General features: G+C 54.9%; 1 protein-coding gene across 1 annotated transcript; it reads left to right on the top strand.

Moving 5' to 3' along the window:
• Positions 1 to 3575: 3575 nt before the first annotated feature.
• LOC116978158 (pancreatic alpha-amylase-like) lies at positions 3576 to 13222 on the top strand. The gene is made up of 10 exons (XM_033029163.1): positions 3576 to 3743; positions 5119 to 5265; positions 5770 to 5967; positions 7398 to 7628; positions 8801 to 8934; positions 10783 to 10905; positions 11939 to 12038; positions 12237 to 12358; positions 12627 to 12752; positions 13028 to 13222. The coding sequence occupies exons 1-10, from the start codon at positions 3576 to 3578 to the stop codon at positions 13215 to 13217; spliced, it is 1539 nt and encodes a 512-aa protein (XP_032885054.1). The 3' UTR covers positions 13218 to 13222.
• Positions 13223 to 22134: the final 8912 nt, after the last annotated feature.

Raw genomic sequence — 22134 nt, 5'->3', positions numbered from 1 at the left:
AAGGAGCTGCAGGTGCTGGTTTACACCGAAAATAGCCACAAAATGTTGGAGCAACTCAGCGGGACAGGCAGCGTCTGTGGAGAGAAGGAATGGGTGACGTTTCGGGTCAAGATCCTTCTTTAGTGAAAAGCTTTTGTTGCATGCGAACCAGTCAGCGGAAGGACAATACATGATTACAATCGAGCCGTCCACAGTGTACAGATACAGGATAATGGAATGAGGTAAATCTAACAAAGTCTGATGAAGGATAGTCCGAGGGTCTTCAATGAGGTAGATAATAGTTCAGGACTGCTCTCTGGTTGTGGTAGGATGGTTCAGTTGCCTGAGAACAGCTGCGATCTCCACCTTGTCATCATTCCTCACCCACCCCCCAACTACCCCCCCCCCCCCATACCCACAACTTCTAGAGCATCCTGGACAATACAGCTCACCCCCTCAATGACACACTGATCAACCTGAGCAGCACCTTCAGCAACAGACTGGTTCCACCGAGATGCAGCACAGAACTTTACTTTTATGTACCTTGTGTTTTTATGACTGTTGGCAGATCATAGAAACATAGACGATAGGTGCAGGAGTTGGCCATTCGGCCCTTCGAGCCAGCACCGCCATTCAATGTGATCATGGCTGATCATCCCCAATCAGTACCCCGTTCCTGCCTTCTCCCCATATCCCTTCATTCCACTAGCCCTAAGAGCTCCATCAAACTCTCTTTTGAATGCATCCAGAGAACCTGCCTCCACCGCCTTCTAAGGCAGAGAATTCCACAGACTCACAACTCTCTCTGTGTAAAAGTGTTTCCTCGTCTCCGTTCTAAATGGCTTATCCCTTATTCTTAAACTGTGGCCCCAGGTTCTGGACTCCCCCAACATCGGGAACATGTTTCCTGCCTCTAGTGTGTCCAAACCCTTAATAATCTTATTTGTTTCAATAAGATCCCATCTCATCCTTCTAAACTCCAGAGTATACAAGCCCAGCTGCTGCATTCTCTTAGCATATGACAGTCCCGCCATCCCGGGAATTAACCTTGTAAACCTACGCTGCGCTCCCTCAATAGCAAGAATGTCCTTCCTCAAATTAGGGGACCAAAATTGCACACAATACACCAGGTGTGGTCACACTAGGGCCCTGTACAACTGCAGATGAACCTCTGCTCCTATACTTAACTCCTCTTGTTATGAAGGCTTTCTTCACTGCCTGCTGTACCTGCATGCTTACTCTCAGTGACTGATGAACAAGGACCCCCAGATCCCGTTGCACTTCCCCTTTTCCCAACTTGACACCATTCAGATAGTAATCTGCCTTCCTGTTCTTGCCTCCAAAATGGATAACCTCACATTTATTCGCATTAAACTGCATCTGCCATGCATCTGCCACCTCCCCCATCCTGTCCAAGTCACCCTGCATTATCATAGCATCCTCCTCACAGTTTGCACTGCCACCCAGCTTTGTGTCATTTGCAAATTTGCTAATGTTACTTTTAATCCCTTCATCTATATCATTAATGTATATTGTAAATAGTTGCGGTCCCAGCACCGAGCCTTGCGGTACCCCACTAGTCACTGCCTGAAAGGGACCGGTTAATCCCTACTCTTTGTTTCCTGTCTGCCAACCACTTCTCTATCCATGTCAGCACTCTACCCCCAATACCATGTGCCCTAATTTTATCCAAGGTTTTATCCAAGACTTTATCAAATGCTTTCTGAAAGTCCAGGTACTCTACATCCACTGGCTCTCCCTTGTCAATTTTACTTGTTACATCCTCAAAAAATTCCAGAAGATTAGTCAAGCAGGATTTCCCCTTCGTAAATCCATCAATTTCCCTCCTGGGATAAATAAAGTCCTGTCGTGTGGTACCCCCCTCCCCGTCCCAAGCAAGACTGTGCCACTGGGTGAAGTTTCATCTGTGGCCAAGCAGTGATGAAACAGTCTAATAACACTCTCCATGTCTGCAGATATCAAGCTGCAATTGTGCGATGGTCTAATGTACTCATAAGGGATAGGAGCAGAATTGGGCCATTCGGCCCATCAAGTCTACTCCGCCATTCAATCATGGCTGATCTATCTCTCCCTCCTAACCCCATTCTCCTGCCTTCTCCCCATAACGCCTGACACCCGCACTAATCAAGAATCTGTCTATCTCTGCCTTAAATATATCCACTGACTTGTGGCCTCCACAGCCGTCTGTGGCAAAGAATCCCACAGATTCACCACCCTCTGGCTGAAGAAATTCCTCCTCATCTCCTTCCTAAAGGAACGTCCTTTAATTCTGAGGCTGTGCCCTCTGGTCCTAGACTCTCCCACTAGTGGTAACATCCTCTCCACATCCACTCTATCCAGGCCTTTCACTATTCTGTACGTTTCGATGAAGTCTCCCCTCATTCGAATCTCCAGTGAGTCCAGGCCCAGCGCCGACAGTACTGGTAGAGACCGGCCTGGCAGTGTCCACCATTCCCTGGAGCCTGCATCATTCATCAGCGTCGGGGAGTTGCTGAACGAGGTCTTGATGCAACCAGTGATGTTCTCCCCGCGCATCACTAGCCATGTTAGGGTATTCACGGTGGTGCAGCGGGTAGAGCTGCTGCCTCACATCCAGCGCTTGCAGCGCCGGAGTCCCGGGTCCGATCCCGACTCCGGGTGCTGTCTGTATGGAGTTTGCACGTTCTCCCCGTGACCTGCGTGAGTATTCTCTGAGATCTTCGGTTTCCTCCCACACTCCAGTGCAAGTGTAAATTGTCCCTAGTGTGTGTGTGTGTGTGTGTGTGGGTGGGGGGGGGGGGGGGGGGGGGGGGGGGGGGGGGGGGGGGGGGGGGGGGGAGTGGGAGTTGCAACCTTCACGTGGTCCGCCCTGTTTTGACGAATGCAATCAACCTGGCGTGCACAATCAAATACGATCAAATAGAACAAATTGTCCTACAACTTTAGGCTGTGCCGCCGTACACAAGAAGAATTAGTGTGCGGGGATCGCTGAATCTCTAAACTAAACTACACCTGTGGAAGTTCGAGAGAGTATTCACTGAATCCTCGCCCCTCCAGGGAGGTTGAGACAAAGTGTCCTGTGCTTTGGTGCAGTTTTCTGTGAGCCTCTCGCAGTGTTGTCTCTGACAATAAACAATAGACAATAGGTGCAGGAGTAGGCCATTCGGCCCTTCGACCCAGCACCGCCATTCAATGTGATCATGGCTGATCATCCCCAATCAGTACCCCGTTCCTGCCTTCTCCCCATATCCCCTGACTCCGCTATCTTTAAGAGCCCTATCTAGCTCTCCCTTGAAAGCATTCAGAGAACCGGCCTCCACCGCCCTCTGAGACAGAGAATTCCACAGACTCACCACTGGCGACAAGGTTGAGGACAGTGTGGTTGGCTTTATGGTGGTGTTACTGATTAACGTGTCTGCTTGCTGGGCTGCCAGCGACACTTGTTGTGGCCTTCCAGCGCTCACGCCCTTATCAGTAATCTTGTCCGTGACCATTGTGTGTTGACACACCTGGACCATTCCCCGCTGTATCGCCAGCGTGTCGATATGGGGATGGTATAAGTGTGGCTTGTGGGCGCAGGGTGGTAAAGCAGCAAGATGTGGCTTGTCGTGCTCTTGTCCTGCCTGGGTGGGTGCTGGGGTCAGTACGACCCCAACATGGTGGCCGGAACCACAACCATCGTCCACCTCTTTGAGTGGCGCTGGACGGACATCGCAGCCGAGTGTGAACGCTACCTGGCACCCAACGGCTTCGGCGCCGTTCAGGTGGGTAACAGCACCATCGCGGTGAAGTGGGACCTGGACAGGTCCACGACAGTCTCGCTGTGACACACCTCATGGCCACAGGTACCTGGACACACAGTGCTGGAGTAACTCAGCGGGTCAGGCAGCATCTGTGGAGAACATGGATAGGTGATGTTTCAGACCATACCCACAACCTCACCTATCCATGTTCTCCACAGATGCTGCCTGACCCGCTGAGTTACTCCAGCACTCTGTGTTCTTTTGTGTAAACCAGCATCTGCAGTTCCTTGTAGCCACAGTGTGGAACTTTGTGTTAGGGGTGAGGTTTATTCTGGTACTGAAGTCGTGAGAAGCTTTGTTTTGCATGCTAACTAAAGAGATAGATATTACTACGCAATCAGGTCAAGTCCAGTACAACTTCATCCCGAGTGCAGAGAGATGAGGGCGTGGCCAGGCTAAACTCCAAACAAAGGTACAGACTGTAGAATATAGTTGTCAGTATTGTAGTGCATCAGTTGTATAATGTCATGCAGTACAGAAACAGGCCCTGCGGCCCATTGTGTCCATGCCGACCATCACACTCTCATCTACACTTTTGCTGATGATACAAAAGTGGATGGTTTTGCAGATAGTGAAGATGGTTGTGAACGATTGCAGCCGGATCTGGATCGATTGGCCAGGTGGGCGGAGGAATGGTTGATGGAATTTAATACAGAGAAGTGTGAGGTGCTGCATTTTGGGACGTTGAACAAGGGCAGGACCTACACAGTGAATGGTCGGCCTCTGGGTAGTGTTGTAGAGCAGAGGGATCTAGGAGTACAGGTGCATGGTTCCTTGAAGGTCGAGTCGCAGGTAGATAAGGTGGTCAAAAAGACTTTTGGCACTTTGGCCTTCATCAGTCAGAGTATTGAGTATAGAAGTTGGGAGGTCATGTTGCAGTTGTACAAGACGTTGGTGAGACCGCATTTAGAGTATTGTGTTCAGTTCTGGGCACCGTGTTATAGGAAAGATATTGTCAAGCTTGAAAGGGTTCAGAGAAGATTTACGAGGATGTTGCCAGGACTAGAGGGTGTGAGCTATAGGGAGAGGTTGAGTAGGCTGGGTCTCTATTCCATGGAGCGCAGGAGGATGAGGGGAGATCTTATAGAGGTGTATAAAATCATGAGAGGAATAGATCGGGTAGATGCACAGAGTCTCTTGCCCAGAGTAGGGGATGGTATCAGGGCCGGAGGGGAGAGGTGGGGGAAGGGTGGGGAGGGGTGGGGGAGGGGAGAGGTGGGGGAAGGGTGGGGATGGGTGGGGATGGGTGGGGGAGGGGTGGACGTGGGGGAGCGGAGGGGAGGTATGGGGGTTATCTCTCTGTCACCACCCCTCTCCCCGTTTCTCTCTCTGACAGATCTCCCCACCCAATGAGCACATCGTGCTGTCTGAGCCGCGGCGACCATGGTGGGAACGTTACCAGCCCGTCAGCTACAAGCTCTGCTCCCGCTCCGGATCCGAGTCCCAGTTCATTGACATGGTGGCACGCTGCAACAATGTGGGGGTGAGTATCATACCCCCCCCCCTTCACAACCCCCTACCCCCCCCCCCCCCCCTTCACAACCCCCTACCCCCCCCTCACAACCACCTCCTCCCCCCTCCCCCTCTCTCCCCCTCACAACCTCCTCCACTCCCCTCCCCCTCTCCCCTCCCCCTTTTCCCCTGCCCCCCTGTCCCCCTCTCCCGCTCTCCCCCTCCCCACTTCCCCCTCACAACCCCCACCTCCCTCCCCTCCACTCTCCTCCCCCCCTCTCCCCTACCCCCCTCTCTCCCCCTCTCCCTCTCTCCCCCTCCTCCTCCCTTCCCCCATCTCCCCTCCCTTCCTCTTTACAGTTACAGGATGGGGGAGGGGAGGAGACAGGGGTGGGGTGGGGACAGGGGAGGGGGGGGGGGGGTAAGGGAGAGGTGGGGTAGGGAAGGGGTGCAAGGATTGGAGGGGGCGGGGGTGGGGGAGGGGAAGGGATGGGACGGGGCGCTGTACAAATGCAGGTTTCCCCTCCTCCGGCAGGTGCGGATCTATGCAGATGTTGTGATCAACCACATGTGTGGGGCGGGGGGGGGTTCAGGCACCCACTCTTCCTGCGGCTCCTACTTCAGCGCCGCCACCCGCGAGTTCCCCTCCGTCCCCTACTCGCCCCCCGACTTCAACGACGACAAGTGCACCTCCCCCAGTGGCGACATCGAGAACTACAACGATGTCAACCAGGTAAGACCCCCCCCAAACCCCTTCGCCCCCAAACCCCTTCGCCCCCAAACCCCTTCGCCCCCAAACCCCTTCGCCCCCAAACCCCTTCGCCCCCAAACCCCTTCGCCCCCAAACCCCTTCGCCCCCAAACCCCTTCGCCCCCAAACCCCTTCGCCCCCAAACCCCTTCGCCCCCAAACCCCTTCGCCCCCAAACCCACGCCCCCCCCCAAACCCACGCCCCCCCCAAACCCACGCCCCCCCCAAACCCACGCCCCCCCCAAACCCACGCCCCCCCCCAAACCTTCGGTCCCCCCCGTCCCCCCGGTCCCCCCCGGTCCCCCCCGTCCCCCTCGTCCCCCCGTCCCCCTCGTCCCCCCGAACCCCCCCCCGGTCCCCCCCGAACCCCCTCGTCCCCCCCGGTCCCCCCCGACCCACTCGTCCCCCCCGAACCCCCTCGTCCCCCCCGTCCCCCCCCGTCCCCCTCGTCCCCCCGCCCCCCTCGCCCCCCCCGAACCCCCATCGTCCCCCCCGGTCCCCCCCGAACCCACTCGTCCCCCCCGAACCCCCTCGTCCCCCCGAACCCCCTCGTCCCCCCCGGTCCCCCCCGAACCCCCCGAACCCCCTCGTCCCCCCCGAACCCCCTCGTCCCCCCCGAACCCCCCGAACCCCCCGAACCCCCTCGTCCCCCCCGAACCCCCTCGTCCCCCCCGAACCCCCTCGTCCCCCCCGGTCCCCCCCGAACCCCCCGAACCCACTCGTCCCCCCGGTCCCCCCCGAACCCACTCGTCCCCCCCGTCCCCCCCGTCCCCCCCCATCCCCCCGAACCCACTCGTCCCCCCCGGTCCCCCCCGTCCCCCCCGTCCCCCCCGTCCCCCCCCATCCCCCCGAACCCCCTCGTCCCCCCCGGTCCCCCCCGAACCCCCCGAACCCACTCGTTCCCCCCCGTCCCCCCCGTCCCCCCCCGTCCCCCCCATCCCCCCGAACCCACTCGTCCCCCCCGAACCCCCCGAACCCACTCGTCCCCCCCGAACCCCCCCGAACCCCCCCGAACCCCCTCGTCCCCCCCCCGAACCCCCTCGACCCCCCGGTCCCCCCCGGTCCCCCCCGTCCCCCCCGACCCCCCGCCCCCCCCGAACCCCCCCGGTCCCCCCCGAACCTCCCCGGTCCCCCCCGTCCCCCCCGAACCCCCTCGTCCCCCCCCGAACCCCCTCGACCCCCCTCGACCCCCCCCCCGAACCCCCTCGTCCCCCCAAACCCCCTCGTCCCCCAAACCAACACCCCCTCCCCCCCCGAACCCCCTCCTCCCCCAAACCAACACCCCTCCAAACCCCCTCCTCCCCCAAACCCCCTCCTCCCCCAAACCCCCTGGTCCCCTGAACCCCCTCCCCTCTGGCTGACCACTCCAGCCACTGCCCGCTCGAGCCACTGACCACTGTCCTGCTGCCCACAGGTGAGGAACTGCCGGCTGGTCAGTCTGCTGGACTTGGCGCTGGAGAAGCCCTGGGTCCGTGCCAGGGTGCTGGACTATCTGAACCACATGCTGCAGCTCGGCGTGGCCGGATTCAGAGTGGACGCCTGCAAGCACATGTGGCCCGGGGACCTGGAGGCCATCATGAGCAGCCTGAACCCACTGAACACTCGCTGGTTCAGCAAAGGTGCCCGGCCCTTCATCTACCAGGAGGTGGGCACTGCAGGCCACTCGGCCCCTCTAGTCCCTGTCCACACCCTCACATCCTCACAACACTGACCACTTGGCCCCTCCAGTCTGTGTACACCCTCACACCACTGGCCCTTCTAGAAACATAGGAAACAGGTGCAGGAGTAGGCCATTCGGCCCTTCGTCCCAGCACCGCCATTCAATGTGATCATGGCTGATCATCCACAATCAGTACCCCGTTCCTGCCTTCTCCCCATATCCCCTGATTCCGTTAGTCCTCAGAGCTAAATCTAACTCTCTCTTGAAAACATCCAGGGAATCGGCCTCCACTGCCTTCTGTGGCAGAGAATTCCACAGACTCACAACTCTCTGGGTGAAAAAGTTTTTCCTCATCTCAGTTCTAAATGGCCGACCCCTTATTCTTAAACTGTGGCCCCTGGTTCTGGACTCCCCCAACATCGGGAACATGTTTCCTGCCTCTAGCGTGTCCAAACCTTTAATAATCTTATATGTTTCAATGAGATACCCTCTCATCCTTCTAAACTCCAGAGTGTACAAGCCCAGCCGCTCCATTCTCTCAGCATATGACAGTCCCGCCATCCCCGGAATTAACCTGGTGAACCTACGCTGCACTCCCTCAATAGCAAGAATGTCCTTCCTCAAATTAGGGGACCAAAACTGCACACAATACTCCAGGTGTGGTCTCACTAGGACTCTGTACAACTGCAGAAGAACCTCTTTGCTCCTATACTCAACTCCTCTTGTTATAAAGGCCAGCATGCCATTAACTTTCTTCACTTGGCCCCTCTAGTGCATGTGTACACCCTCCCACCGCTGGCCACTCGGCCCCTCTGCTCCGTACACCATTCTGTGCCCGCAGAGTCACACCACAGGCCCTTCAGCCCATCGCATCGGTACCCACTGTCACACCATACACATACCCATCCAGTCCATACCGCCTCACTACACAGGCCCTTCAGCCCATCCAGTCTGTGATATCCTCACAGTCACACCGCTGGCCATTCCACCCATCGCATCCTTGTGTAACCTTACACTGCACACAGGCCCTTCAGCCCATCGAGTCTATGTGTACCATCGCACCGCACACAGGCCATTCGGCCCATCGCACCCGAGTCTGTAAAGTCATGCCTCACTCTCCTCTCCCCCCCCCCCCCCCCCCCCCCCCCCCCCCGCAGGTTATAGATCTGGGGGGCGAGCCCATCAAGGCCTCCCAGTATTTCGGGCTGGGCCGGGTCACGGAGTTCAAGTACGGATCCAAACTGGGCCGAGTGGTCCGTGGCTGGGACGGTGAGAGGATGTCTTACCTCAGGTAGGGGGCATTGTGCTGGTCTTGTAGGTATTGTGGCGAGCTTGTTTTGAATAATATCATGCTGTAAATATGTGTTGTTTTATTGTACCGCTGCTGGCAAATTCATTTCACTTGAACTTTATGTACGTGACGAATAAAACTGAATGATTGATTGATCGATTAAATAGTATCGTAAATACTTGAAGAAGTCTATTTTTGGTTTAAAAAAACAGTGCGGCAATCCCTCAGTACTGTTCAGTTTCAGTTGAGTTTATTGTCCCGTGTACCGAGGTACAGTGAAAAGCTTTTGTTGCGTGCTAACCAGTCAGCGGAAAGACAACACATGATTACAATCGAGCCGTCCACAGTGTACAGATACAGGATAAAGGGAATAATGTTTAGTGCAAGGTAAAGCCAGCAAAGTCCGATCAAGGATAGTCCGAGGGTCTCCAATGAGGTAGATGGGAGGTCAGGACCGCTCTCTAGTTGGTGAGAGGACGGTTCAGTTGCCTGATAACAGCGGGGAAGAAACTGTCCCTGAATCTGGAGGTGTGCGTGCGTTTTCACACTTCTGTACCTCTTGCCCGATGGGAGAGGGGAGAAGAGGGAGTGGCCGGGGTGAGACTGGTCCTTGATGATGCTGCTGGCCTTGCCGAGGCAGCGTGAGGTGTAGATGGAGGCGCTGGAAGGGAGGTTGGTTTGTGTGATGGTCTGGGCTGCGTCCACAATTGGCTGCAGTTTCATGTGGTCTTGGATGGAGCTGTTCACAAACCGTGCTGGGATACATCTGTACCTCCAACAGATCCATCCACTGGACCTGTACTCGCTGGAGTTTAGAAGAATGAGGGGGGACCTCATTGAAACCTACAGAATAGTGAAAGGCCTGGATAGAGTGGATGTGGAGAGGATGTTTCCACCAGTGGGAGAGTCTAGGACCAGAGGACACAGCCTCAGAATTAAAGGATGTTCTTTTAGGAAGGAGATGAGGAGGAATGTCTTTAGTCAGAAGGTGGTGAATCTGTGGAATTATTTGCCACAAAAGGCTGTGGAGGCCACAAGTCAATCAGTATTTTTAAAGCAGAGATAGATAGTATCTTTGGGGAGAAGGGATGGGTGAGGTTTCGGGTCGAGATCCTTTTTGAAACTCTGTGAAAGTCTGAAGAAGGGTCTCGACCCGTAACGCCACCCATTCCTTCTCTCCACAGATGCTGCCTGACCCGCTGAGTTACTCCAGCACTCTGTGAAACGTCACCTATCCATGTTCTCCACAGATGCTGCCTGACCCGCTGAGTTACTCCAGCACTCTGTGAAACGCCACCTATCCATGTTCTCCACAGATGCTGCCTGACCCACGGAGCTAAGGAAATAGGCAACGTTTCGGGCCGAAATCCTTCTGGAAATAGGCAACGTTTCGGGCCGAAACCCTTACGGGTTTCGTCCCGAAACGTTGCCTATTTCCTTCGCTCCATAGATGCTGCTGCACCCACTGAGTTACTCCAGCACTCTGTGAAACGTCACCTATCCATGTTCTCCACAGATGCTGCCTGACCCGCTGAGTTACTCCAGCACTCTGTGAAACGTCACCTATCCATGTTCTCCACAGATGCTGCCTGACCTGCTGAGATACTTCAGCAGCTTGCGTCTGCCATGGATTTAAACCAGCATCTGCAGTTCTTTCCTGCACGTGGATAGAATCTTGATCAGTGCGGGTGTCGGGGGTTATGGGGAGAAGGCAGGAGAATGGGGTTAGGAGGGAGAGATAGATGAGCCATGATTGAATGATGGAGTAGAGTAGATGGGCCGAATGGCCTGATGGTGCTGCTATGAGCCAGTGTGAACCAACACTGTGGCCTGTGTATGATTCTGCAGGAACTGGGGCGAGGGATGGTCCTTCATGCCCAGCGACCGTTCGCTCGTCTTCATAGACAACCACGACACGCAACGAGGCCATGGACCGGGAGGAAGCTCCGTGCTCACCTTTTGGGAACCCCGGTACAACCGCAGGCCACTCGGCCCCGACTGCCCCTGCTAGCCCCCCCCCCCCCTCCCCGGTAACTCCGCTCCACCCCTCCAGCACCTTCTGGGAACCCCGGTACAACCGCAGGCCACTCGGCCCCGACTGCCCCTGCTAGCCCCCCTGGTAGCTCCGCTCCACATCTCCAGCACCTTGCTAGCCAACCCAGTATCCCGCAGGCCACTCGGCCCCTCCCACCACCTACTAGCCCATCCTATCCCACCCAGTACCTCCGCTTGGCCCCTCCTAGCCCCAACAGCTCAACATTTCCCTTTCATGTCATAGAATCACCCAGCACGGAAACAGGCCCTTCGGCCCAACTTGCCCACACCGGCCAACATGTCCCAGCTACACTAGTCCCACCTGCTCGCATTTGGTCCATATCCCTCCACACCTGTCCTATCAATGTACCTGTCTCACTGTTTCTTAAACGTTGGGATAGTCCCAGCCTCAACTACCTCCTCTGGCAGCTTGTTCCATACACCCACCACCCTCTGTGTGGAAAAGGTTACCCCTCAGATTCCTATTAAATCTTTTCCCCTTCACCTTGTACCCATGTCCTCTGGTCCTCGATTCCCCTACTCTGGACAAGAGACTCTGTGCATCTACCCGATCTATTCCTCTCATGATTGTATACACCTCTATAAGATCTCCCGTCATCCTCCTGCGCTCCATGGAATAGAGACCCAGCCTACTCAACCTCTCCCTATAGCTCACACCCTCTAGTCCTGGCAACACCCTCGTAAATCTTTTCCCACCCCCCACCCCCAACCCCCCCTCTCTCTGCCTCCCTCTGACACCCATCACCTCACGCAAACCTCATCATCTCTCCCCTCCCTTCTCCCCCCCCCTCCCTCTCTCCTCTCTCCCCCTCCTCTCTCCCCCTCCTCTCTCCCCCCTCCTCTCTCCTCCCTCCTTTCTCCCCACACTCTCTGCCCCCCCCCCTCACTCCCCCCTCCTCTCTCCCCCCCCTCTCTCTCCCCCCTCTCTCCCCCCCCTCTCTCTCCCCAGTCTGTACAAGGTGGCCGTGGCCTTCATGCTGGCCCACCCGTACGGAGTGACCCGCGTGATGTCCAGTTACCGCTGGGACCGGCGGTTCGTTAACGGCAAGGTGAGTCCGCGGGGACCGCCCCCCCCCCTCCCCCCCCCCACCTCCTTCCCCCCCTCCCCTCCCCCTGTACCCCTGCACTGAGTGTCGGGGAGCGAGAGCGGGGTGAGAGGGAAGTGGGGAGAGGGAGGGGAAGGGAAGGAGGGGGAGGGGAGGGGAATCCGGAACATGGACTACAGACTGACTCCCTGCCCCCCCCAGGATGAGAACGACTGGATGGGCCCCCCCAGTGAGGCTGACGGCTCCACCAGACCGGTGACCATTCGGGCCGACTCCACCTGTGGCGACGGCTGGGTGTGTGAGCATCGGTGGCGGCAGATCAGGTGGGAACCCCCAAATCCCACTGACCCCCCCCCAAACCCCCAAATCCCACTGACCCCCCCACACTTCCCCCACACTGACCCCCCCCCCCTCTACCGACCCCCACAGACCCCCCTTCACCGCTCAACCACCCCCTCCCCACTCCCAAACCCCCCCCCCCCCAGCCTCCCCTCCCCCAGGGCCCGGTGATGGGTCATGGGTCGGTGGGTATGGGGGTGAGTGGGCTAGCAGGGAGGGGATGGGCTGAATGGTGACAGTGCGGTGTTGCAGGAACATGGTGGTGTTCCGTAACGCGGTGGGTTCGCAGCCGCTGAGGAACTGGTGGGACAACGGCGGCAACATGGTCGCCTTCGGCCGCGGAGACCGAGGATTCATCGCCATCAACATGGACAACTGGTGAGGGGGGGGGGGGTGGTGGAGAGGGGGTGGGGGAGAGGGGGTGGAGAGGGGTAGGGTGGGGGGTGGAGAGGGGTGGAGAAGGGGAGAGGGAGAAGGATGGAGAGGGGATGGGGGAGAGGGGGTGGGCTAGGGGGGGTTGGGGGAGGGGTGGGCTAGGGGGGGTTGGGGAGGGGTGGGGGCATGGGGGAGAGGAGGAGAGGGGGGTGTGTAGGATAGGGGGCTGCTGCTGTCTCTGTAACCCCCATCTCCCCCCCCCCCCCTTCCCACCCCAGGCCCATGGAGATGACCCTACAGACGGCGCTGCCCGCTGGTGTTTATTGCGACGTGATCTCGGGGCAGAGAGCTGGCGACCGCTGCACGGGACTGCAGGTGACGGTGAATGCATGCGGCAATGCAGTGTTCCACATCAGCAACGACGCGCAGGACCCCATGGTGGCCATCCACATACACAGCCGACTGTAACCCCCCCCCCCCAATAAAACCCCTCACCAGCCCAGCGACTTCTTCTGCAGTTGTATAGGGCTCTGGTGAGACCACATCTGGAGTATTGTGTACAGTTTTGGTCTCCTAATTTGAGGAAGGATATCCTTGTGATTGAGGCAGTGCAGCGTAGGTTCACGAGATTGATCGCTGGGATGGCGGGACTGTCATATGAGGAAATATTGAAAAGACTAGGCTTGTATTCACTGGAGTTTGGAAGGATGAGGGGATATCTTATAGAAACTTATAAAAGGACTGGACAAGTTCGATGCAGGAAATATGCTCCCAATGTTGGGCGAGTCCAGAACCAGGGGCCACAGTCTTAGAATAAAGGGGAGGTCATTTAGGACTGAGGTGAGAAAAAACTTTTTCACCCAGAGAGTTGTGAATTTATGGAATTCCCTGCCACAGAGGGCAGTGGAGGCCAAATCACTGGATGGATTTAAGTGAGAGTTAGATAGAGCTCTAGGGGCTGGTGGAGTCAGGGGATGTGGGGAGAAGGCAGGCACGGGTTATTGAATGGCGGTGCTGGCTCGAAGGGCCGAATGGCCTCCTCCTGCACCTATTTTCTATGTTTCTATGTTTACTGTCTGCATGTATCGAAGGGCCGAAGGGCCTCATCCGTCTTTGTCTCTAAACTAAACTGAAGAAGGGTCTGGACCCGGAACATCACCCATTCCTTTTCTCCAGAGATGCTGCCTGTCCCGCTGAGTTACTCCAGCATGTTAGTGTCTCTCTTCGGTTTAAACCAGCATCTGCAGTTCCTTCCAACTAGACTAAACCAAATATGTCATTCAGCTGGAAAGGGTGCGGAGAGGAGTTACGGGCATGTTGCTAGGACAGAGATGTTGCCAGGACATTGCAACTCCGTTGTCCACCCGCCCTAAAGTTTGTAAACACAAGCTCTTTTCAGCTAATTAACGAGCAAACACTGTGTCACAACATAGCTGCCCCCTCACACTAGGCTGAAGATAGACACAGAGTGCTGGAGTTATGCCCCTGTCCCACTTAGGAAACCTGAACGGAAACCTCTGGAGACTTTGCGCCCACCCAAGGTTTCTTTGCGGTCCCCAGAGGTTCCCAGGGTTTTTTGTCAGTATCTCTACCTGCTTCCACTACCTGCAACCTCCTGCAACCTCCGGGAACCGCACGGAAACCTTGGGTGGGGCGCAAAGTCTCCACAGGTTTCCGTTCAGGTTTCCTAAATCGGGCTTAACTCAGCGGGTCAGGCAGCATCAGTGGAGAACATGGATAGGTGACGTTTCACAGAGTGCTGGAGTAACTCAGCGGGTCAGGCAGCATCTGTGGAGAACATGGATAGGTGACGTTTCACAGAGTGCTGGAGTAACTCAGCGGGTCAGGCAGCATCTGTGGAGAACATGGATAGGTGACGTTTCACAGTGTGCTGGAGTAACTCAGCGGGTCAGGCAGCATCTGTGGAGAACATGGATAGGTGACGTTTCGGATTTGAAGAACGGTCTTGACATGAAATGTCACCCTATTCCTTCTCTGAGTTCTTTCCGCTGAGTTACTCCAGCTTTTCAGTTCAGTTGAGTTTATTGTCCCGTGTACCGAGGTACAGTGAAAAGCTTTTGTTGCATGCTAACCAGTCAGCGGAAAGACAATATATGATTACAGTCGAGCCGTCCACAGTGTACAGATATATGATAAGGAAATAACGTTTAGTGCAAGGTAAAGGCGGGAAAGTCCAATTAAAGATAGTACGAGGGTCTCCACTGAGGTCGGTGGGAGGTCAGGACCACTCTCTCGTTGTGCTAGCTTTGTCTATCTTCCGTGTAAACCAGCATCTGCAGTTCCCACTGACTTATCAAACTAGGCTTCTGTGCTTGGGTGCAGCCTGTGATTCAGCGGTCATTCACCGAGCCTTGAGCCTCTGCTGCTCCTCACTCTGTGCAGCCAGCGCAGGGTCCAAGTGAACCACTGGGGGACGCCACAGCCGGCATAGTAACATCGGCTACGTACCAGCACAATTAGGCCATTCGGCCCATCAAGTCTTTAGTCAGAGGGTAGATAATTCTTTGCCACAGACGGCTGTGGAGGCCACAAGTCAGTGGATATTTTTAAGGCAGAAATTCTCGATTAGTGCGGGTGTCAGGAGTTATGGGGAGAAGGCAGGAGAATGGGGTTAGGAGGGAGAGATAGATCATCCATGATTGAATGGCGGAGTAGACTCGATGGGCCGAATGGCCTAATTCTACTCCTATGCCTTGTAAACTTGTGAAGTCTGCTCCACCATTCAATCATGGCTGATCTATCTCTCCATCTCAACCCCATTCTCCTGCCTTCTCCCCATAACCCCTGACACCCGCACTAAGGTGGCGCAGCGGGTAGAGCTGCTGCCTCACAGCGCCGGAGTTCCTGACCACGGGTGCTGTCTGTACGGAGTTTGCACGTTCTCCCCGTGACCTGCGTGGGTTTTCTCCGGATGCTCCGGTTTCCTCCCACACTCCAAAGACGTGCGGGTTTGTAGGTTAATTGGCTTCGGTGTAAATGTAAATCGTCCCTAGTGTGTGTAGGATAGTGTTAGTGTGCGGGGATCACTGGTTGGTGTGGACAAGGTGGGTCGAAGGGCCTGTTTCCATGTTGTTTGAATCTATACATGTTCCGCATGTGGGCTAGGAGGGATGGGTTGGGCCGAACGACACAGGCTGGGCTAACAGGCAAAGGCTAGAGGGATATGGGCCAAGAATGGGCAGGTGGGCTAGCAGAGCTGGGATGGGATAGTAGGGAAACTGGATTGAAGTGAAGGGCCAGACTAGGCTAGCAGAGCAGGACCAGGGCCGAAGGGTTAGGATGCGCTGACTAGGGCTGAAGGGAAGGGCCGGTCCAGCAGGAAAAGGTTGGGCTAGTAGGGAAGGGCTTAGGGATGGAATAGGCGAGCAGGGCAAGGATGGGCTAGCAGGGAGGAGCTGGGCCGAAGGGCCGGGCTCAGGGACGGAATAGGCTAGCAGGGCAAGGATGGGCTAGCAGGGAGGAGCTGGGCCGAAGGGCCGGACTCAGGGACGGAATAGGCGAGCAGGGCAAGGATGGGCTAGTAGGGAAGGGTCGGGATGGGTTAGCAGGGAAGGGCCGGTGTGAGCTAGCAGTGAAGGGTCGGGGTGGGCTAGCAGGGAAGGGTCAGGCCGATGGGCCGCTGATTGGCGCGGCGCCGGGAAAGATACATCGGGCCGGCAACCAATGGGCGGCGGAGGCGAGAAACACGTGGTGGGGTTTTGTTTCTGGCCCCGCCCCTGGCAACGAGGGAGGGAGCGCCGCGGACACAGGAGGAGGGAGCGCCGCGGACACACGGACACCGCACGGACAGCAGCAGAAGCGCCGCCGGCAGCAGCAGCAGCAGCGAGAGAGGGAGGGAGAGAAGGAGGGAGCGCTCCCCGACCGCTGCACAGGATGAGCCGCGCACACACCGGGTAAATGGGGAAGGACCGGGGAGACAGAGAGAGAGACAGAGACACAGAGACACAGAGACACACAGACAGAGACACAGAGACAGACAGAGAGAGACACAGAGACAGACAGAGAGAGACACAGAGACAGAGACACAGAGACAGACAGAGAGACAGAGACACAGAGAGAGAGACATAGAGAGAGACAGAGAGAGAGAGAGACAGACAGAGACACAGAGACAGACAGAGAGACAGAGAGAGAGAGACACACACACACACAGACAGACAGAGAGACAGAGAGACACAGAGAGAGAGAGACACACACAGAGACAGACAGAGACACAGAGAGAGACACAGAGACAGACAGAGAGACAGAGACACAGAGAGAGAGACAGAGACAGACAGAGACAGACAGAGAGACAGAGAGACAGAGAGAGGGAGGGAGACAGAGAGAGACACAGAGAGACAGAGACAGAGAGACGCAGAGGGACAGAGAGAGAGAGAGAGAGAGAGTGAAGAATAAAGGAAGGGAAGGGAGAGATAGAGGGAGGGATAAAAGGGTGTAGGGGAGAGGAGGGGGGTGGAGGGGTGGTGTAGAGGAATGGAGGGAGGGAGGGGAGGGGGGAATAACTGACGGAAGAAAGGATGAAATTGAAGAGGGAGAGGGTGAAGAACGATACGAGGAGGAGGGGAGATGGAGGGAATGAAGAAAAGGAGAGATGGTGAAGGGAGGAGGGGGTAGAACAGGAATGGCAGTCATACAGTGTGAAAACAGGCCCTTCGGCCCGACTTGCCCACACCGGCCAACATGCCCCATCTGCACTAGTCCCACCTGGCTAGATACACAATGCTGGAGTAACTCAGCGGGACAGGCAACATATCTGGGGAGAAGGAACGGGTGACGTTTCGGGTCGAGACCCTTCTTCAGACTTGATGAAGTACCTGAAACATCACCTATTCCTTCTCCCCAAAGATGCTGCCTGTCCCGCTGAGTTACTCCAGCGTTGTGTGTCTACCTTGGATTTAAACCAGCACCTGCTGTTCCTTCCTGCACACCTGCCCGCGTGTGGCCCATATCCCTCCACACCTGCCCTGTCCATGTACCTGTCCAGGTGTGTTAAAGGTGGTTATTGTGGGGGCAGCGGCCGCAGGATGGACTGTAGCAAAGTTTAAAAAGACACTTGGACAGGTACACGGATAGGACAGCCAGGTGTGGAGGCCAAACGCAGGCAGGTGGGACATGTTGGTCGGCACGGACAGGTTGGGCCGAAGGGCCTGTTTCCATGCTGTGTGTGAGGCTGGGCTAGTACACAGTGTGGGTAGGGGAGAGTGGTCTGAGCCCTGGGGAGTATTTATGAGGTGGAGGGGGGGTGGGGAGTTCAGTTGCTGAGGTGGGGGGGGAATTCAGTTGCTGAGTTGGGGGAGGGGGAGGCATTTGGTTGCTGGGCAACAGGTGGGCACGTGGGGGCAACGGTGGGGAGGGGGGATTCCGTTGCCTGGGGGGGGGGGGGGGGGGGGGTGGTTCTTTCACCTGCACCAGCAGCAGTTTACTTCAGTTTATTGTCACGTGTACCGAGGTAAAGTGAAAAGCTTGTGTGTTAGGTAAATTGAATGGATTAAAGGCCGATAAATCCCCAGGGCCAGTTAGGCTGCATCCCAGAGTACTTAAGGAAGTAGCCCCAGAAATAGTGGATACATTAGTGATAATTTTTCAAAACTCTTTAGATTCTGGAGTAGTTCCTGAGGATTGGAGGGTAGCTAATGTTACCCCACTTTTTAAAAAGGGAGGGAGATAGAAAACGGGGAATTACAGACCAGTTAGTCTAACGTCGGTAGTGGGGAAACTGCTAGAATCAGTTATTAAAGATGGGATAGCAGCACATTTGGAAAGTGGTGAAATCATTGGACAAAGTCAGCATGGATTTATGAAAGGTAAATCATGTCTGACAAATCTTATAGAATTTTTCGAGGATGTAACTAGTAGAGTGGATAAGGGAGAACCAGTGGATGTGTTATATCTGGACTTTCAGAAGGCTTTCGACAAGGTCCCACATAAGAGATTAGTATACAAACTTAAAGCACACGGTATTGGGGGTTCAGTATTGATGTGGATAGAGAACTGGCTGGCAGACAGGAAGCAAAGAGTAGGAGTAAACAGGTCCTTTTCACAATGGCAGGCAGTGACTAGTGGGGTACTGCAAGGCTCAGTGCTGGGACCCCAGCTATTTACAATATATATTAATGATTTGGACAAGGGAATTGAATGCAACATCACCAAGTTTGCAGATGACACGAAGCTGGGGGGCAGTGTTAGCTGTGAGGAGGATGCTAGGAGGCTGCAAGGTGACTTGGATAGGCTGGGTGAGTGGGCAAATGCATGGCAGATGCAGTATTATGTGGATAAATGTGAGGTTATCCACTTTGGTGACAAAAATAGGAAAGTAGACTATTATCTGAATGGGGGCCGATTAGGAAAAGGGGAGATGCAACGAGACCTGGGTGTCATGGTACACTAGTCATTAAAAGTAGGCATGCAGGTGCAGCAGGCAGTGAAGAAAGCGAATGGTATGAGTATAAGAGCAGGGAGGTTCTACTGCAGTTGTACAGGGTCTTGGTGAGACCACACCTGGAGTATTGCGTACAGTTTTGGTCTCCTAATCTGAGGAAAGACATTCTTGCCATAGAGGGAGTACAGAGAAGGTTCACCAGACTGATTCCTGGGATGTCAGGACTTTCATATGAAGAAAGACTGGATAGACTCGGCTTGTACTCGCTAGAATTTAGAAGATTGAGGGGGGATCTTATAGAAACTTACAAAATTCTTAAGGGGTTGGACAAGCTAGAAGATTGTTCCCGATGTTGGGGAAGTCCAGAGCAAGGGGTCACAGTTTAAGGATCAGAGGGAAGTCTTTTAGGACCGAGATGAGAAAAATATTTTTCACACAGAGAGTGGTGAATCTCTGGAATTCTCTGCCACAGAAGGTAGTTGAGGCCAGTTCATTGGCTATATTTAAGAGGGAGTTAGATGTGGCCCTTGTGGCTAAAGGGATCAGGGGGTATGGAGAGAAGGCAGGTACAGGATACTGAGTTGGATGATCAGCCATGATCATATTGAATGGAGGTGCAGGCTCGAAGGGCCGAATGGCCTCTACTCCTGCACCTATTTTCTATGTTTCTTTGCTGCGTGCTAATCAGTCAGCGGAAAGACAATACATGATTACAATCGAGCTGTCCACAGTGCACAGATACATGATAAGGGAATAACTCAGCGGGACAGGCATCATCTCTGTCATGCTGAGTTACTCCAGCATTGCTGTGTGTATGTTTGGTTTAAACCAGCATCTGCAGTTCCTTCCAACATATAAAGGGAATAAGGTTTAGTGCAAGATAAAGTCGAGTAAAGTCTGATCAAGGATAGTCTGAGGGTCTCCAATGAGGTAGATAGTAGTTCAGGACTGCTCTCTGGTTGTGGTGGGATGGTTCAGTTAGAGTCACAGAGTGATACAGCACGGAAACAGGCCCTTCGGCCCAACTCGCCCACACCGGCCAACAATGTCCCAGCTACACTAGTCCCACCTGCCTGCGCTTGGCCCATATCCCTCCAAACCTGTCCTATCCATGTACCTGTCTAACTGTTTCTTAAACGTTGGGATAGTCCCAGCCTCAACTACCTCCTCTGGCAGCTTGTTCCATGCACCCACCACCCTTTGTGTGGAAAAGTTGCCCCTCAGATTAGTGTTTCAGTTTCAGCTCAATATCAGTCTAGTTTATTGTCCCGTGTACTGAGGTACAGTGAAAAGCTTTTTTGTTGCATGCTAACCAGTCAGCGGAAAGACAATACATGATTACAATCGAGCCGTCCACAGTGTACAGATACATGATAAAGGGAATAATGTTTAGTGCAAGGTAAAGCCAGCAAAGTCTGATTAAAGATAGCCCGAGGGTCTCCAATTAGGTAGATGGGAGGTCAGGAACATGTTAATTTCATAGGTTCTCGGAGCAGAATTAGCCCATTCGGCCCATCAAACCTACTCTGCCATTCAATCATGGCTGATCTATCTCTCCCTCCTAACCCCATTCTCCTGCCTTCTCCCCATAACCCCTGACACCCGCACTAATCAAGAATCTATCTACCTCTGCCTTAAATATATCCACTGACTTGTGGCCTCCACAGCCGTCTGTGGCAAAGAATTCCACAGATTCACCACCCTCTGGCTAAAGAAATCCATTTTCATCTCCCTCCTAAAGGAATATGGTTTAATTCTGAAGCTGTGGCCTCTAGAAACATAGACAATAGGTGCAGGAGTAGGCCATTCGGCCCTTCGAGCCAGCACCGCCATTCAATGTGATCATGGCTGATCATCCCCAATCAGTACCCCGTTCCTGCCTTCTCCCCATATCCCCTGATTCCATTAGCCCTAAGAACTAAATCTAACTCTGTCGAGAATACATCCAGTGAATTGGCCTCCACTGCCTTCTGTGGCAGAGAATTACACAGATTTACAACTCTCTGGGTGAAAAAGCTTTTCCTCATCTCAGTCCTAAATGGCCGACCCCTTATTCTAGTCCCAGGCCTAGACTCTCCCACTAGTGGAAACATCCTCCCCACATCCACTCTATCCAGAGGATTGCCTATCTACGGGGAGCTGCTGTAATATGAGACTCCCGTCTAATCAACCTCGTCTCCTAGCGACGCTCAGTGTCAGGACGGTGATTAATTCTACCTGCTTTGTCAGGTATCTGTGCAGGTAGCAACTGCAGGTGCTGCTTCAGACAGTCACAGAGTGCTGGAGTAACTCAGCGGGTCAGGCAGCATCTGTGGAGAACATGGATAGGTGACGCTTCACAGAGTGCTGGAGTAACTCAGCGGGACAGGCAGCATCTGTGGAGAGATGGAATGGGTGACGTTTCGGGTTGAGACCCTTCTTCAGACTGAGAGTCGGGATAGAGGGAAACAAGAGATATGGAAGGGTAAGGTGTGAAAACGACAGATCCAAGTGTGTCGGGGGGGGGAGGTGAGCTGTGGGGTGGTCGTCCCAGCCGATGACAAGGTGCCAAACCACGGGGGGGGGGGGGGAGAGAGAGGGGGGGGCGTCTCCAGTTGTTGGTAGAATAGTCCGGCTGTTATCAGGCAACTGAACCGTCCTCTCACCAACTAGAGAGCGGTCCTGAACTCCCATCCACCTCATTGGTGGCCCTCGGACTATCCTTGATCGGACTTTACTGGCTTTACCTTGCACTAAACATTATTCCCATTATCCTGTATCTGTACACTGTGGACGGCTCGATTGTAATCATGACTGGTTAGCACGCAACAAAAACTTTTCACTGTACCTCGGTACACGGGACAATAAACTCAACTCAACTGACTAATGAGAGAGGGGTCTCGGGGGGGGAGGGGGGAGATTGGTGAATAAACAAAACTAAACATGTGTGGAGTTGGGGTGGGAGGGAGGAGGGGGCAGTAGGAGGGGTTAGAGGGTAAAGGCCAGAGG

This window comes from Amblyraja radiata, chromosome 10 (genome assembly GCF_010909765.2).
Source record: "Amblyraja radiata isolate CabotCenter1 chromosome 10, sAmbRad1.1.pri, whole genome shotgun sequence".
NCBI classification, from domain to species: domain Eukaryota; kingdom Metazoa; phylum Chordata; class Chondrichthyes; order Rajiformes; family Rajidae; genus Amblyraja; species Amblyraja radiata.
Note: the sequence above shows the minus strand (reverse complement) of the source record. Positions and strands in the feature narration are given on the sequence as shown.